Source organism: Balaenoptera physalus (genome assembly GCF_965194825.1).
Source record: "Balaenoptera physalus genome assembly, chromosome: 19".
Classification (NCBI taxonomy): domain Eukaryota; kingdom Metazoa; phylum Chordata; class Mammalia; order Artiodactyla; family Balaenopteridae; genus Balaenoptera; species Balaenoptera physalus.
In genome coordinates, this window is record NC_138900.1 from 67015769 (window position 1) to 67032499 (window position 16731).

The following is a 16731-nucleotide window of genomic DNA, read 5'->3' on the forward strand; positions in this document are numbered from 1 at the left end:
GCTGAGCTCCCGGGACTGTCTGGGGAGAGCCAAGAAAATCAGTGATGCTGACAGCCAGCCCCGGGATTGCTCTGTGGACGAGACCCCCAGAGCCGCTAGGGGGATGGGAGTGGGGTCATGGAGACAGAAGGGAGGGGTGAGGGCCATGCCCCCGGGGGCTCCCCTCACCCAACGCTCCAAAAGCTCAGTGTTCTGGGTAGGGCTTTTCTCCAGAGGCCCATGGGGCTGTGCTCTGGGCTAGGGTCACAGGCACAGGCCAGATACGTGTGCCCCAAAACAGGAGCTCAGCTCAGGGGCCCAAGAAAGGAGCCGGAACCTTCTGGAGACCAGGGGTCCGCAGGGCGAGGGCCTTGAGGCCGTCCTGTGTGATCCCAGGGGCAGGGGATGGGGCAGGTGAAGGACCAGGTGGGAGCCTCAGCCAGACACCCCCTCCGTCCTTCCTGGGCTCTCTGCCCTGGCCATCAGGTGCCCGTCACCCCACCACAGGGCCACTGCAGGTCTGGGAGCCACATGCCACATGGGGCTTTCCTGCTCAGGGCCTGGCTGGTGCCTAGCAGGGCTGCTTGGGGGTGGCCAGGGGTCTTCTCAGGTCTCAGGCCCCAACAGTATTTTCTTTCTTTTTCCTTCCTTTTCCTCCCCAACCCCAATCCGCACCCCCACTAAGCCCTTTCTCAGTCTGGCAGCAACTCTTTTCCCCTCTCATCTCTCAAGGTGCCGACGGAGCCAAGCCCCCTCCCCTAAAAGTACAGGTTACGTGCCCGCTGCTTCCGCTCCCAGCCTGCCACGCCACGGTGGGAGCCACGAAGCCGCACGGTCCCCGACCCACTCTGTCCTTTCCTTGCAGGCTCCACTCAGGACCATGAGAGCAGGCCCCTCCAGGGCCCCTCGAGGGGCGAGGATGTCCGCCCAGCCCGCCTTCCGCGGCCCGCCTCGGACCACGGCATCCTCCTAGCACCCAGGACGGAGGGGCCATGCCTGGGGAGCAGCCCCTCGGAGCGCCACCCCCAACCATGACCGGAGACCTGCAGCCCTGCCCAGCGGCCAGAGGCACGGGGGGCCCCCTGCAACCTCACAGTGAGGTCAGTGCCCCAGCCAACAGGACCACCAAGGCCACGGGCAGCGGGGCCCAAGCCATGGACAGCCCTGAGACCCAGGTGCGGCAGGCTGGGAAGGTGGGGCCCAAGGCCCCGCTCCCCAGAACCCAGTCCCTGAGCAGCGCCCCTGGGAAGGGAAGCGGCCCCCAGGCCCCAGCAAGGCGGAGCCTGGTGCAGGCTCGCGCGCGGCGGGCGAGCAGGCTGGACAGCGGCCCCCAGCAGCCCTACGGTGTGAGCACCGCCAGCTCAAGGCCCAAACCCGCCCTGGGCGAGAAGACCCCTGAGGGCCCGCAGCAAGAGGCCCCCCGGCCCCCAGAGGCCGAGGCCCCCCGGGGCCAAGGAGCCAGAGCCCGTCTCAGGCCTGGCCCCCCCAGCGCCGAGGCTTCACCTGGCCCGGAAGAGCTCAGCTTCCAAAAGTGCTTCCAGGAGACCCCCTCCAGCTTTACCTCCACCAACTATACCTCACCGAGCGCCACCCCTGGGCCCCCGCCCCTCAGGGCCCCCCAGAGCAGCGGCGCCAGCCCCTGCCGGCCGGCCTCCTACGTGGAATTCCAGGCCAGCAGGGCCGATGCCTGGCCTCCCACGGCTGAGAACAGCTTCCCAGGTGCTAGTTTCGGGGCGCCGCCCGCTGAGCCGGAGCCCTTTCCCGAAGGCGGCAGCCCCGGGGTGGTTGCCTTCTTCCAGTACCCCTTCCCGGAGCTGCACGGAGCCGGCCCGAAACCCTTCCCCGAGGACGCAGCCGGGCCCGAGTACGCCGAGAGGGCACTGGTGTTCGCCTTCCACCAGCCTCGGGGAGTGTGGCCCGAGGAGCCGGTGGGTACGGGCCCAGCCTACCCCCTGCCCGCCCGCTCGGGCCCCCCAGCCCTGCCCTGCTACCCCGGCCGGCCCGGCGGCCTCAACGCCCCCGGCGACCTTGGCGGTGCGCTCCCTCCCCCTGGTGTGGCTCGCCCGGCCCCCAGCCCCTTCTCGGAGAGCACGGCCACCTTCCGGGACAGTTTGCACGAGAGCATGACCAAAGTGCTCCCTGAGAGGCCGCCTTCGGCCCACGATGGGCTGGGGAGCCCCAGGGGGCCCCCAAACTCACTGGCCCAGAGGCAGTTTCCCGGGCAGGCGTATGGAAGCCCCGGAGCCGGCGGGGTGGGCACCAGCCCAGGGCCTCGGGACACGGAGCTGACTGCCTCAGGGCCCCCCGCCGCCAGACTGCCCCCGCTCTGGGACCCCGCCCCAGCCCCTTACCCCACGCCTCCCCTGGGCCCCGTGGCCACCACCAGGAGCGCATTCTTCGAAGCCCAGCCCGGCCCAGGCCAGCAGCTCAGCCTCCCCCAGAGCCCCCCGCTGCCCTGGCCCCAGGTGCTCCCGGCCGCCGGCCCCGGCCCCCGCCAGATGGAGATGATGAGCCAGCTGTCTTTCCCCCCGGAAGTCCCCGAGTGGCAGGGGGGCAGCCACGGAGCCCTGGCTGCTGCCGCAGGGAAGACGCCCGGGCCGGGCGAGAAGCTGGCGGTCCTGAGAAACAGCCCGGGCCAGCACAGCGGCGGCTCCCCTGGGCTGTTCGCCTACAACGGGCTGAAGGACCCTGGAGCCCAGCCCCCGTTCTTCGGGGCGGCCCAGCCCCAGGCCTCCCCCCGGGGCCCCCCCGGCCCGCCCCCGCCCAGGGTGGTGGGAGCCTCCCCCAGCGAGTCCCCCCTGCCCTCGCCGGCCACCCACACGGCCAGCAGCACCTGTTCGTCGCTGTCCCCTCTGTCCAGCAGCCCAGCCAACCCCAGCTCGGATGAGAGCCAGCTCCCCGGGCCGCTCGGGCCCTCCGCCTTCTTCCACCCACCCACCCGCCCCCAGGAGACCGGCAGCCCCTTCCCGTCCCCCGAGCCTTCGCACGCCCTCCCCATCCACTACCAGCCGGAGCCACTCAAGGCCTTCCCTTTCCCCACAGAGGGGCTGGAGGAGACCCCGTTCCCTAGCTCGGGGCTCGAGGTGGGCAGCGTGGGCCTGGAGGGCTTCCCCCCGGAGCCGCCCCCCTACTCCGCCCACCACTTCCCCCTCAGCAGCGCCAGCCTGGACCAGCTGGATGTGCTGCTCACCTGTAGGCAGTGTGACCGGAACTACAGCAGCCTAGCCGCCTTCCTGGGGCACCGGCAGTTCTGCAGCCTGCTGCCGGCCAGGGCCAAGGACGGCCACCAGCAGCCCCCCGGGTTGCCCACGCCCCCCGTCACCCCCTCCGCGCTGGCTGCCCCCAAGACGCCGGCCCGCGGGACCCCGAGCCCACTCAGCCACACCAGGACAGCGCCCTTCCTGCTGGGTGGGGACGTCCGGCCCGACGGCAGAGACGATCCCCTGAGGATGAGCTTCCTGCCCAGCCCGGCCGCCGCCCCCTTCCCGCTGCCCGCGGGGGACCTGGACCTGGAGGACGCCGCCAAGCTGGACAGCCTCATCACGGAGGCCCTCAACGGCCTGGAGTACCAGTCAGACACCCCTGAGATCGACAGCAGCTTCATCGACGTCTTCACCGACGACGAGCCTTCCGGCCCCAGGGGCCCCGCCACTGGGCAGCCCCCCAAGACCAGGCTGGGGGCTACGCCAGAGAACAAAGCCCAGCCCCCGCTCCCGGCAGTGGCTGCCCCGCTGGAGCCCCAGCCGCCCCGGCCCGGCGACGGGGGCTACGCGGCCGGCCCCAGGCCCAAAACCCGCTCCCTGGGCCCAGCGCCCTCAGAGGCAGATGGGGCCAGCCTGGCCGGCCAGCAGAGAAGAGGAAAGCGGTTTAAGTTGTTCCAGAAAGAGCTGGACACGGTCAGCACCGCCAAGAGGCCGGGCAGGGGCTCCAGGGCCAGCCGCCTGAGGCCGAGGAGGAAAGGCCGGGCTGAGCCGGCCCTGTCCCGCCCGCGGGACCTCAGAACCCAGGCCCCCAAGAGCCACGCAGACCCAGGGGGACGGGCCCTCCTGGTGGAGACGCGGAGCTCCAGGCGCCTCCGACTGTCCCCCGGCCAGGACTGCAGGCGGAGGCGGGCCCGGGGCGGCACCTGGAGCAAGGAGCTCATCCACAAGATCGTGCAGCAGAAGAACCGGGCGGGCAAGCGCGGCCCAGCCCCGGGCGCCGCGGACGGCGGACCCCAGGACTGCGACGGCGCCTCCGAGTCTGAGGAGGAGGATGGCCCGCGGCTGCGAGGCTCACGCTTCAGAGGCCGGCCCCGCCCCAGCGGCCGGCGATGGCGCCGGGGCGAGAAGAGGAAGGAAGTGGACTTGGCCCCGGGTCCCAGAGAGGGCGGACAGCAGCAGAAGCCCAGGAAGGCCGTGAGGCAGGAGGCCGTGAGGCCTGGGGGCTCCCCGGGCCCAGAGGAGCCGGGCGGGCCGTGGCCAGGTCCCGTCAAGGGTCCTGAGGCCCAGGGCCCATCGCACGGCCCAGAGGCTGGAGTGGGCCCTGAGCAGAGAGGCCCCCAGCGTCTCCTGCAGGGTCTCACGGGCGCCGAGACCCCAGAGGAAAGCCATCCCTCTCTGGACTTCCCCCAAGACACCGAGAGCCCTGAAACTGCTGAAGACCTTCCCCCTGATGCCGCAGGACTTCACAGAGAGGCTCTGAGCTCCCCTCCAGCCACCTGTGGGGGAGGAGGCCCCTGCCCCCCAGCCCCAGAGCGACCACAGCTCCGCCAGGAGGACGCAGTGCTGGCCCGCGCGAGCTCACCCGCACTGGGTGCCCCCCGGCGCTCGGAGCCTGCCGTCCCCCAGGACGGAGAGGAGCCCCCTGCCTCCCCGCCAGGAGAATCACTGGTGCCCGTGGCCAACGCAGCCGACACGGCCCACCCCGAACCCAGGACCCTCTGTTTGAAGACCCCTGGTCTTGGAGACTCCGTGGGGCTTCCAACTGCCAAAAAGGGGCCTCAGCCCTACAGCAGCCCTCCCAGCGGATTGTTCCTCGGACCCAAAGACCTGGCTGGCTGTTGCCACAAAGACCTGGGCTCCCAGTCCTCAGCCCCAGACAGCCCGCCGGCCATCAGGGCAGGCCTCTGCCAGGATGGCGAGGATGCCAGTTCCCAAGAGCCCAGGCCGCCCAGGAACACACCCTACACAGTCGTCACGGACCCAGGCAAAGCCGAATCGCCGCCGGCCTTGGAGCGCACGGCCCTCTTCTCGGGGCCGCCTGGGGACAGCTTCCACCCGCCAGTCTGTGGCAGCCTCTCTGGGAACGGGGACACCCAGGTGCCACGTGCGTGTGCCGCCCCTCCCCCGAGGAGACCTCAGCAAGACCCACCGTTCCTCTCATTTCTGCCCAAGAAGGGCTGGTCCCTGCTGGAGGAAGTGTCCCCCGTGCCGCCTGGCCATCTGGGCCCTTTTCCCGGCCTCTCAGGGGAAAAGGCATTCAGTCAGAGGTGTCCCAGTGAAGGGACTGTGGCCACCAGCCTCCCCGCTTTGCCCGGCAAGGTCATCGAATGTAGCACCGCTTGTAGCGGTGACCTGTCTGAGGAGGAGCTCGAGATCAAAAGGCTGGTCACCGAATTGGAGAGTCAGCTGCAAAGCAAAGGCGCACAGGAGGCCCCGGGAGAGCCGTGCGCAGCCAGCGCCACCAGTCCTGGGGAGCTGCGTCCACGCCCGGAGGGGGCCGAAACAACTGTGGCCACCACGGGGGGCGCTCTAGGGAGCCCCCAGGAGGAGTGGCCCTCGTTCCACCCTGGAGAAGCAGCCCTGGCCCCCGGCGCCCACAAGGATGTGGTTCCTGGGGGTCCTTTCAGCCCCACTGGGGCCAGCCTCAGTTTCCGGCCAGTGCAGAAAGCCGGGGTCTCCAAGACAGGGCTCCCCAGGGCAGAAGGGGGCCTCGGGGCCCACCTGGAAGTCTGTTTACCGGACCCCCCGTGGGACATGGGGAGTTTAGCGAAGTGCAGCCCAAACCCTGAGGCTTCACTTCCTAAGGGTAACAGGGCCACCAGAACACAGCACAGCCAAGACCTCCCACTGCTCTTTCCCTGCCCACGGAGAGGGGGGCTTTCCCCGGGATCCCACAAGGCACCTGGACCCTGCCGAGACCCCTCAGAGCTGGAAGCGTTCGGCAGCCCTGTTGCCCCTCCGGCACCTGGCTTGGCATTTCGGGGGGCCGAGCTTCTGCCCCTGGGTGCCACCCCACATTCTGGTGCCAGTCACAACAGTGCCCCCAAGGGACACTCTGTGAGCAGCACAGGTGGGCCAGGAGGAGCAGGGGGCCCTGGCCCTGAGGGTAACGAGGAGTTTGTACCGGCGGGGGCCTCCCCACATCGTGCCTCCGTGCCCGACCGCAGCCCCGGCAGGAGGCCCGAGGACCCTGCCTCGAGCCCCCTTCATCAGCTCCAGCTCCTGGTGGCCAGAGCGGCTGAGAGAGAAGATGACACCCGGGGCTCCCAGGGGCCCCCGCCTGGTGACACCCAACGTCCTCAGCACAGCGACCCCTCAGATCCGGGAAGGGAGAGTGTGGAAGGTGGGAAAACGGCCTGCAGCCCTGCCCGGGACTTCCCGGGGGCTGTGCAGGCGACGGCCGTCCCTGCTGTGGCCGGACGCCAGCTGGGGCCAGAGGGAGCTGGACATCCGGGCTCACACGGCCAGGCCGAGAAGCCCAAGGGCCAAGTCGGAGCCAGCCAACTGCAGCCAGATGACCGGGGGAGGCCGCGGCGGCCGGACCAGCTAGCCGGGCAGCTCCAGAGAAGCAGGGCGGCCGTGGGCCTTTGGAACGGGGCACGGGCCACCCCAGGCCCCACCTACTCTGAGGCAGAATCTTCAGTCCCAGCCTTGGCAGCAACCGACACGGAAGATGGGCCTGAGGACCAGACTCCAGAGGCAGTAGCTGGCCCAGGCCTTCAGAAGCATCTGCTGTTCGCTGGCGAGAGCCCGGCGCCCCCCGCCAGGGACCTGGCCAGCCGCACCCCCTCGCCCGCTTCTGCAGCCCCCCCCGATCCCTGCGGCCCCAAGGAAGGCCCAGCTCGCCGCCCTCTCCGGGGGGACTGTGGCCCCCTGGAAGACCCTCCCAAGGAGCCCAGCTTCGTCGCCGTCTTCACTCCCGCCCATGGAGGGGACTGCCCTGGAGGTCGCATGGCAAGAACCCTAGAGGGTTCCAGAAAAGGGAGACCAAGGGAAGCTCCTGCCTCCGTCACCCCGCCCCACCCAGCGAGGGCCACCTCCCCGAGAGTGACCGTCAAGGCCACTGCCCTGTCCAGCATCCCTACCACTGGTGGCCTGGGGGCAGTCAGAGGCCCCAGGGCCGAGTGGCCAGACCCCAGGGGAGCCCTGTCCAGCACCCACCCCGATGGGGTGCCCAAGGGCCCCTCCTCAGAACCCCCAGGCAACAGGGAAAGCCAGGGTGTCACCGCTGTGCCCACTGACCCTTCCACACGGGGGGCCATGGGGCCAGATCCCCACACCTGCCAGGAAGGCGAGGCAGAGGCCAGCCTCCAGGAACAGGAGGGCCTAGAGATGCCCAGGGCCGGGCGCCCTGCCATTACAGAGGCATCCGAAGCTGGCACCAGGGGTCTGCGGGTCACCTGCCCCTCCACAGAGCTCCACCCGGGCAGAACCACAACTCCGAGCAGCACAGCCAGCGACTCCAGACTCCACTCCCCCCAAAGCCTCGGAAACAGCCTCCACCAGAGACCCCAGGGGGATCCCGTCAGCCCCCAGGACCCCAGACAGAAGCCTCGTGGCTTTAAAAAGAAGCCTGTGTTCACTGAGAACGGCCACTGGAGGGGCGGAGCCCCCAGCGGGCAGCCCGTGACCTGTGAGGTCTGCGCGGCCTCCTTCCGCTCTGGGCCGGGCCTGAGCCGCCACAGAGCCAGGAAGCATGGGCTGCACAGGGGTTCTGCCTCCCAGCCAAGCCCAGCGGCCCCACCTGCTCCCCAGACATGCCACCCACCCGGGAAGAAGAGCCGCAGGGCGCCGGCGAAGGAGAAACCGAGGCGCCTGGTGGGAGACCCCAGCCAGGCCGGTAGGCTAACCCCTGTTCGCGGCTCTGTGGCTCCTGAGGATGCCCTGGGTCCCGAGACGTCCAAGGGGCTTAGGCGGGGGCTCCGCCTTCTGGGAGCACCAGGCTGTCCCCCCGGCTGGGAAACACATCCCGCAGACGTGGTCAAGCAAGGGGTGGACATGAGGCCTGCAGAGCCCAGGAAACAGGACCAGCTGGAGAGGGATGAGCCCCGATCCAAACAGACAAAGAAAGCCGGGGGCCAGAGGCGGGGCAGGCCGCCCGCAGACTTCCCCAGCGAGTCAGAGGGGAAAGCCAGCAAGAGGGCGAGAAAGCCAAGAGCGAGAAGGTTCCGGGAGGAGAGCGGTCTCCAGGGCCCTGCAGATGTGATTTCAGGGAGAAGAGGCTGGAATCCATCAACGGCCATTGCCAACTGCCCGGCTCTCCCGAGCCGCCACCTCTCACCAGAGGCAGAGCAGGAGACTGGGTCCACGCAGCCGCCCCTCGTCGCCACGGACCTGGAGGAGACGCCTGCACGGAAGTCTCCTGGGGATCGGGTGGCCTGTCCAGGGATGGCGGAGGGGGCACCTCCTGCGCCAGAAGGGCCAGTGGGGCGGAAAGCAGCCTCGGCAAGAGGGTGCGCGGGACCCCGAGAGACCAGGATGTCTGGCATCCGCAAAGAGCCGTCGAGGGCAGCTGGGGGTAAACGTGCAGGGGACAGCAGAGTGGCCGAGAGCAGATCAGGGCAAGGTGTCTGGGAGGGGCACGAGCGCCCCTGGGACCCGCAGGGCCCTCCCGAGACTCGTGGTTCTGAAGCAGGCAGCACCATCAGCAGTTGCCTCCAGGACCCCCTGCACAGTCCAGGAGAGGGGGTCCAGGAGCAGGAGGGCACTGCTCCTGAAGCCCCCAGCCCGAATCTCAGAGACCCTCTGAGCTTGTTTGATGATGAGGCCTCCTTTTCCCAGCTCTTCCCCCTGGGAGACCGCTTGGTTCGGAAGAAGAACCCCCGTGTCTACGGGAAGCGCTGTAAAAAGTCGAAGCCACCTCCCCGGCCCGAGCCCAGCAGCCAGGCAGGGGGCAGTGTCGCTCTGTCCTCCTCCCGCCTGCCCACAGACCTCAGTGACTCTGGCTCGCTCTGCCTGTCCCACGAGGACCTGTGGGGTGACGAGGCTGCGGGTCTGCCGGAGTCCTTCCTCCTGGAGGGCTTCCTCAGCAGCAAGGTGCCCGGCATTGACCCCTGGGCCACGGGCCCCAGCCTGTGGGCCCTGGAGCCCCACGCGGAGGCGGACCCCTGCTGCGCCGAGGACCACCCGTCAGAAAACATCCCTGAGCTGCACATGGTCCCGGCAGCTTGGCGAGGCCTGGAGCTGCAGGCCCCCGCCGACGAGGCCACCTCTTCTCCGGGAGACGCGAGCCCCGAGCCCCCCAACCTGGAGCGAGAGCACTACGAGTGTGGTGTCCCCGGGAGCGCCGTGGATCTGCAGATGCAGGGCCTGTGCTTCCTAGGACCCTGCGAAGACCCTGCAGGTCTGCCCGGCGCCAGCCTCTTGGACTTCAAGGCCACGGCCAGTTCCCAGGGCCCACAGAGCAGGACAGAGGGGGCGGCCGGGGCAAGAAGGGCCCCAGGCGGAGGCCGGCCCACCAAGGCCAGGAGGGCGCCCTACAAGTGCAGGGTGTGTTTTCAGCGCTTCCACGGCCTGGGAGAGCTGGACCTCCACAAGCTGGCCCACAGCCCCTCGCCGCCCCCCACCTGTTACATGTGCGTGGAGCGCAGGTTCGGCTCCCGCGAGCTGCTGAGGGAGCACCTGCAGGAGAAGCACGTGCAGAGCAAGGCAGGGCTGTGGGCCTGCGGCATGTGCCGGCGCGAGGTCGCCGACGTCTGGATGTACAATGAGCACCTGCGTGAGCACGCCGTGCGCTTCGCCCGCAAGGGGCAGGCGCGGCGGTCCCTGGGGGACCTGCCCGGATGTTGGGAGGGGGACGGCGCGGTCACGCACTTCCTGAGCGGCATCGCGGGGCAGGTCTCCAAACCCCACCGGGGCAAGCGCTCCATCGGCAAGGCAGGCGGGGGCCCCGCGGAGGCGTCAGGGGCGGATGTGGGAGCTGGGAAGGTGTTCCCGAGGGAGAGGCCAAGACCCAAGGCCCGCGCCAACGGCTCCGACCCGGACAGCGCCTCGGCCCAGGGCAGCCCGTCAGCCTGCGGCTTGTCCCCCGACGGCCGTTCGCACAGCGAGTCCCCCCTCCCCGCCGTCCCGGTGCACCAGGATTGCAAGGACCCTGCCCGCGACTGCCACCACTGCGGGAAGCGGTTCCCCAAGCCGTTCAAGCTGCAGCGCCACCTGGCGGTGCACAGCCCGCAGCGCGTCTACCTGTGCCCCCAGTGCCCCCGGGTGTACCCCGAGCACCAGGAGCTGCGCGTGCACCTGGGCGGCGAGCACGGGCTGAGCGGGGAGCTGGAGCTGCAGCACACCCCGCTGTACGCCTGCGAGCTTTGCGCCAACGTCACGCACATCAGCAAGAGGTCCTTCGTCTGCAGCTCCTGCAACTACACCTTTGCCAAAAAGGAGCAGTTCGACCGGCACATGGACAAACACCGGAGGAGGGGGCAGCAGCCCTTCACCTTCCGCGGCGTGCGGAGGCCCGGCGCCCCCGGGCAGAAGGCCTTGGCCCGAGAGGGCTCGCTGCCCAGCAAACGGCGCAGGGTGGCCGCGTCCAGCAGCGCCCCCGGATCCGGCGTGGACGGGCCTCTGTCCCGGGACAGCGGCCCCACCCTGAGCGAGCGGTCCCTCCCAGCCCTGCCCCAGCCCTGCCCGGAGGCAGCTCCCGGGACCCCAGAGAGGCCCACAGGCCCCGTGGGCCACCCGGTCGGCGGCGGCGATCTGCCCTCTGCCCTCCAGGAGCTCCTGCCCCCGTCTCTGTCTCCTTTCCCGGCGGCCTCGGCTGATGGCAAAGATGGCCACGAGCCGGACCAGGCCCTGGAGAGTTCCGAGGACGAGGCTTCCCCAGGCAGCCCTGGGCGCTTCCTCCAGCAGGCTCTCCCCTTGGGGGGCTCTCTGCCCCAGCCGGGGGCCGGAGGCCAAGACGCAGAGGAAAAGAGGGCAGCTGGCCCGCTCTCAGGGAAACACAGGACCCCAAGTGCCCCAGGCAAATGTGCCCCTGACCATCACCCAGAAGCCCCCTCTCTGCTCTGGAAGGAGAAGCAGGTGTCCACGTGTCACGTGGCGCCTGCCGGGGGCGCAGGAGGCCCCTCCCACAGAGGCAGTGCCAACAAGCCCGGGGGCTGCCAGAGCTCGTCCAAGGACAGGTCAGCCTCGTCCACCCCCAGCAAAGCACCCAAGTTCCCAGTACAAATGAAGAAGGCGGTGCCCAGCCCAATGCCCAGAGAGCTCCCCCATGGCACTGAGGACAGGCCAAAGCCCACCACCCTCAAAGTCAAGCCGGGCCCCGGCTCCCAGGGCGCTGGAGGCCCCCGGCAGGGCACCAAGGCAGCGGGCGGCAGCCAGCCCCAGCCGGCCAGTGGGCAGCTCCAAAGTGAGACAGCCACCACCCCAGCCAAGCCCGACGGCCCAGGCCAGGGCCCCGCCCCAGACAAGGCCCCCCATCGAGCCCCAGCCAAGGGCTACCCCAAGGGACCAAGGGAAGCTGGTGACCAGGGGCCGCGAGGGAGCCTGGGCCCCAGGGAGGACGGGGACAGCAGTGAGAAGAAGAGAAAGGGCCGGGCGCCGGGGCCAACCAGGAGTGAAGCTGTGGGGAGCCTAGGGAGAGGCCCCCCGGTCCCTGACAAGCCCCCCCGGGCCCCGCGAAAGCAGGCGACTCCCAGCCGCGTGCTCCCTGCCAAGCCCAAGCCCAGTGGCCAGAACGGCACAACACCGCCCCAGCCCTCAGAGCCGCGGAAGGGGGAGCCCGGCCATGCCCAAGGGAACATCAGGCGCGGCAAGGAGGGGCTGGGCAAGGCCCTCCCCCAGGCCAGACCCCTGCATAGGCCCCCCAGGAGGGGCGGGGCTGTCCTCGGTGCTGAACCCCCCAACCCCCGGGCCTGCCGGACAGCCGAGTCCCAGAGCCACCTCCTCAGCCAGCTTTTTGGGCAGAGACTAACCAGCTTCAAGATCCCTTTAAAAAAGGATGCTTCGGAGTAATTTATAGGAGCCAGCACGTGCCTGGGAGTGGGGCTGGGGACGAACTGGCAAATGGGGGACCCTGGTCTATGCTGAGGAGCTCCAGTCCTCCGAGAGTTTGCCTGGTGGCCACATCTTAATCCACCTGCCATAGCATGCGGATACTCAGACTCTGGTGTTAGACCTGCGACCCTGATGCCTTGAACAGGGCCTGGGGTGGACAGCAGTCCCTTTCTAGCTGGAAGGTGAGGGTGAGGGGCGGGCCAGCTGCAGCCTCTTTGAGACCATGCAGCTGTTTTCTCAGTACCAAGATGTTAAAGAGAGAGCCGCTCACCACCACCCCAGCCCCGTGTGCCCCACAGCCAAGGCCCGGTACGCCAGAGAACCCCTTGCTTTAAAGGTTTGCACAGGGCACACCCCACCTGTGTCATCTAGCAGGAAGTAAGTTGAGGCAGCCGCCGGTCGAATGGTGGCAGCCTCCGTCTTAGTGTCGTTGCTGCTGTTGCTGGAATTCCAAAGCGACCCCAGATGGGGGCGGAAGAGCCATCTGTGAGCTGCCCGGCGCCCCCCGCGCCCCCCACCGCCGAGCACAACAGGCCTCTGACCACAGGGTCGTGCCGGCCACTGTCCGTGCCGCTGACGGAAGAGCCGATCTCCAGTGCACCTTGACCCCTGGTCCTCCCTCCCCACCCGCACTACCCCCAGCCCAGCCTCCGCAGTTGCCCTCTCTAGAGCCTTCCTTCTACATGGAGCTCTCTGCTGCAAGTATCAGCAATTTTACTCTGACGATCCTGGTGCTATTTTCATGTTGTAATGTGAATACAGGCTTCCTTGATTGGTTTTACCTGGGGGGTGGGGTCGGACCAGGAGGCGCAGTGTGCCGCACGGGCGGCCCAAGGCACCAGTGGCCTAAGAAGCCCTTCGCTGGCTCCCGGCCGCCTCTGGGAGGCTCCAGCCCCACGGGCAGGTCAGAGCAGCCAGTCAGGGGCAGCTCACGCACTGACACGACCCAGGGGCTGGCTCGCACGTCCTTTCTACAGAATCGTGTCTTCACGGGGGCAGGAGGCAGGGAGAGGCTTCCTTCTGTTCTTAGGTGTCTCTGAGGTTTGTGGTTTGTTTTGTTCTGTTTCTTCATTTTAGCCTTGGGTGCAATGTGTATGTCAAAAGTTTTAATTTTGATATTTCGAAAGAAACCAAATCAGGCCCATACTGCCTTTGTAGAAGGTGTGTGTGCCACTCAAGAGTGCCTCTTTAGTGCTGATGAATAAACCCGGGGGCTCTGAGGTTGTAAAATCTTAGTGCATCCATGCTGTCAAATATATGTCCACTATTTTCACAGGGCACCTCCTCTGTGGCCTCTGTCCTCCCGCCAGCCCCACCCTGCCTGCCCCCCCGAGCCGCCGCTTCGTCCGTCCCGTCCCAGGGCCACCTGGCCCTGCAGAGCCGCCCCAGCCATAGAGGGGTCCCACCAGCCCCCAGACTTGTTAACACGGTGCAGACAGCACCTTAGCGCTGGGCGGGACCCTCTCAGGAAGGAACTAGCACAGCTGGGTTAGGGGACCCAGAGGGCAGCCAAGGCAGCAGGAGGGATCACACTCCCACCGCAGGCCCAGACCCCTGGGGCCCACGTGTCCTGAAGACCCCCGTGTCTGGGACAAGCGCCCGGATGGCAGGCAGGGCCCGTCCAGAGTCGGGCACCAACCCTGATCCCGTCCTGCCCCTGACAGCTGCCTGCACAGGGGGTCTCTCAGAGCAGGCCCCAAACAGCACATGCTGGGCGCGGGGGTGGGGGGAGCCTCGCCAAGCCCTTCCACAGGGAGGGATCCTGCACGTGACCCGAGACTGCCGAGCCCACAGCCCCCCGACCGCCCTATGCACTCCCCCTGTCCTGCCAGGCCCCAACCCTGCCATTCCCTCCGCCAGGGACGCCCTGCCCTGTCCTCTCTCTCGGTCTCGGCCGCTCCCACCGAGTCCCCCCGCCCAGGTTGGCTGCCTCCATTTCCACGCCTACCGTGGGCCAGGAACAAGCCAGCGGCTTACGAAGTGGTGCGGGCTGGGAGTTGCGCTTTCGGTGGGTGGAGCTGGAGCTGCGTTGGGGAAAGGCTATCTGGGGACGTGGTGGCGGACGCCCATGAGCCAACTGGGTCCACGGCACTGGGTGCCCCCCCATCGGCTCACCACGCCTCGGGCGGCCTGGGGCCGGCATCCGCATCCCCGGAAACGTGACGGGGCATCCAGGCCCTGCCCCAGACTGTGAATCCGGGACTGGGGCGAGCCGGGCGCTCTGCGCCCTCGGGCGCCAAGGCTCACCACGTCGGGGACCCCCGCAGCTCTAGTCTTCTCAGGGCTGGACGCGAGAGAAATCCACCCTCCTGGACCCTGAGCCCACCCCGCAGCCGCGAGCCCTGTGGCATGGACAGAGCCAACCTGGCCAGCAGGTGGCAGCATTCGCCGGCTCGGCGGGGACGGGCAGCTCGGCTGACGGGCCTCAGTGGGCACCGGCCTCCGAGCCCCACACGCACACATCACAGGTACACTGGGCACCCCCGTCCTCACCGACGGGCCCAGAGACACACACTCACGGCACACGGGGGTGCACTCCTCCACGGCTTCACACACACACACCCACACGCAACCACGTGAGTGACTCTGGGCACATCTGTGGGACCCAATCCTCGAGGCGTCCGGGGTGGGCATCCCGAAGGGCCCCATGTGAGCCGAGGGAGTGGGCCGGACAGGGTGGGAGAGGGTCCAGGTGGGTATAGCCCTGTGCAGGGGCCACGGCTCCCTGATCCCCTGAGAAAGCTGAGAAGCGGAGCCCAGACCCCACTGCCCTCGCTGGCCTCGGGCAGAGACCCCTGGGCCTGGCTCCCCCATCTAGGAGGCCAGAGTGCCCCTCACCCTGAGACTGCAGGGTCCCCCGGGGCTGCCCTGCACTGGGCAGGGGGCAGGGGCAACTGAGGGTCAGCTGCAAGGTCACATGAACGCTGTATCGTACAACTGCACCCCCCCAGGTCCCAAAGCCTGACCCCGACGACCCCTCGGGCCCCAGCCTGGAGACGGGGCAGGAGAGAAGATGGTGCCTGGGACCAGGTAAGGAGGGCCAGGTGGAGGGGACGGGCGGGGGGAGCGGGTGGGGGTCTGCCAGAACTCGGTGGACAGGGCAGCAGGAGGGAGAGGGCTGGTGGTGGAGCGGGCAGGCTGGGCTCCATCCCCAGGCCCCGTAAAGGGGGAGGCTTGCCCGCGTGGCTAGAGGGCACATCCGCCAGGAACCTGCTGGAGAATGTCATTAAAGTGGGCTTTGCTAGGCTCAGAGAATCCGGTCTCCCAGGGAGAGTGTGCAGACGGCGGCGCTCACACAGGCGGAAGAATCCGCATGTACAGGGCCCCACAGAGAAGGCCTCAGAGGTGCACAGGGCCTCCAGGGAAGGGCTGGGTCCTCGTCACCAGGGTCCGTCCAAGCACCTCCCGTGCGGGGACAGGACTTGGAGGCCGTGGGTCCTGTCCACGTCACCTGCGAACGTGCCGCGGGTGGGCTCTAGAATTGAGCCTGAGGCTGCGTCTCCCCAGACCCCATGTCTCTGCCTGTCTGGTGGGTGGGCAGTTGGCCTGAGGTCCCGCTGCTGTGGCCATGCCGAGCCTTTGGGGCATTGCTACTTTCCGCCCTCCTGGGAGCTCAAGGCCACAGCCCCTTCCCACAGGGTAATGTCTACCTTGCTGACCGGCTGGCATGGCCTTGTGGGCTGCAACTCAAGGCCACCGGCCTCCTCCCCGGAGCCCCAGGCGGAGAGAGGATGCAGATGGCTCTCCCGGGGCCCAGGGTTTAGCTGGGCCTGAACACACCGCACCTCGGTCTCAGCTGCCGAGAGACCCAGGACCGTTGCTGGGGCCCAGGCAGGAGGGCGACCACCAGGGACCAGAGACGTCAGACCCATCACCAGCCCCTCTGGGGCCTTTTTTTTTTTCTATAAACTTATTTATTTGTTTATTTTTGGCTGCATTGGGTCTTCGTTGCTGCGCGCAGGCTTTCTCCAGTTGCGGCGAGCGGGGGCTACTCTTCGTTGTGGTGCGTGGGCTTCTCATTGTGATGGCTTCTCTTGTTGCAGAGCACGGGCTCTAGGCGCGCAGGCTTCAGTAGTTGTGGCACGCGGGCTCAGTAGTTGTGGCTCGCGGGCTCTAGAGCGCAGGCTCAGTAGATGTGGCGCACGGGCTTAGTTGCTCTGTGGCATGCGGGATCTTCCTGGACCAGGGCTCGAACCTGTGTCCCCTGCATTGGCAGGCAGATTCTTTTTTTTTTTTTTATAAATATTTCTGGTTTGTTTTTTAAATTTATTTATTTTTTTTTTATTTATTTATGGCTGTGTTGGGTCTTCGTTTCTGTGCGAGGGCTTTCTCTAGTTGTGGCAAGCGGGGGCCACTCTTCATCGCAGTGCGCGGGCCTCTCACTATCTCGGCCTCTCTTGTTGCGGAGCTCAGGCTCCAGACGCGCAGGCTCAGTAATTGTGGCTCACGGGCCCAGTTGCTCCGCGGCATGTGGGATCTTCCCAGACCAGGGCTCGAACCTGTGTCCCCTTGATTGGCAGGCAGATTCTCAACCACTGCGCCACCAGGGAAGCCC

General features: G+C 67.9%; 1 protein-coding gene across 7 annotated transcripts in view; it reads left to right on the forward strand.

Moving 5' to 3' along the window:
- The window catches only part of ZNF469 (zinc finger protein 469), a 285469-nt gene extending 269373 nt beyond the window's left edge, over positions 1 to 16096 (forward strand). For all 7 annotated transcript variants that reach the window (XM_082436887.1, XM_082436886.1, XM_082436885.1 and 4 more), the window contains one exon: positions 845 to 16096. In XM_082436887.1, coding sequence (XP_082293013.1) covers positions 972 to 12134 — 11163 coding nt within the window. In that variant the 5' untranslated portion in view covers positions 845 to 971 and the 3' untranslated portion in view covers positions 12135 to 16096. The remainder of the gene's footprint in view (positions 1 to 844) is intronic.
- The last annotated feature ends 635 nt before the right edge of the window (positions 16097 to 16731 follow it).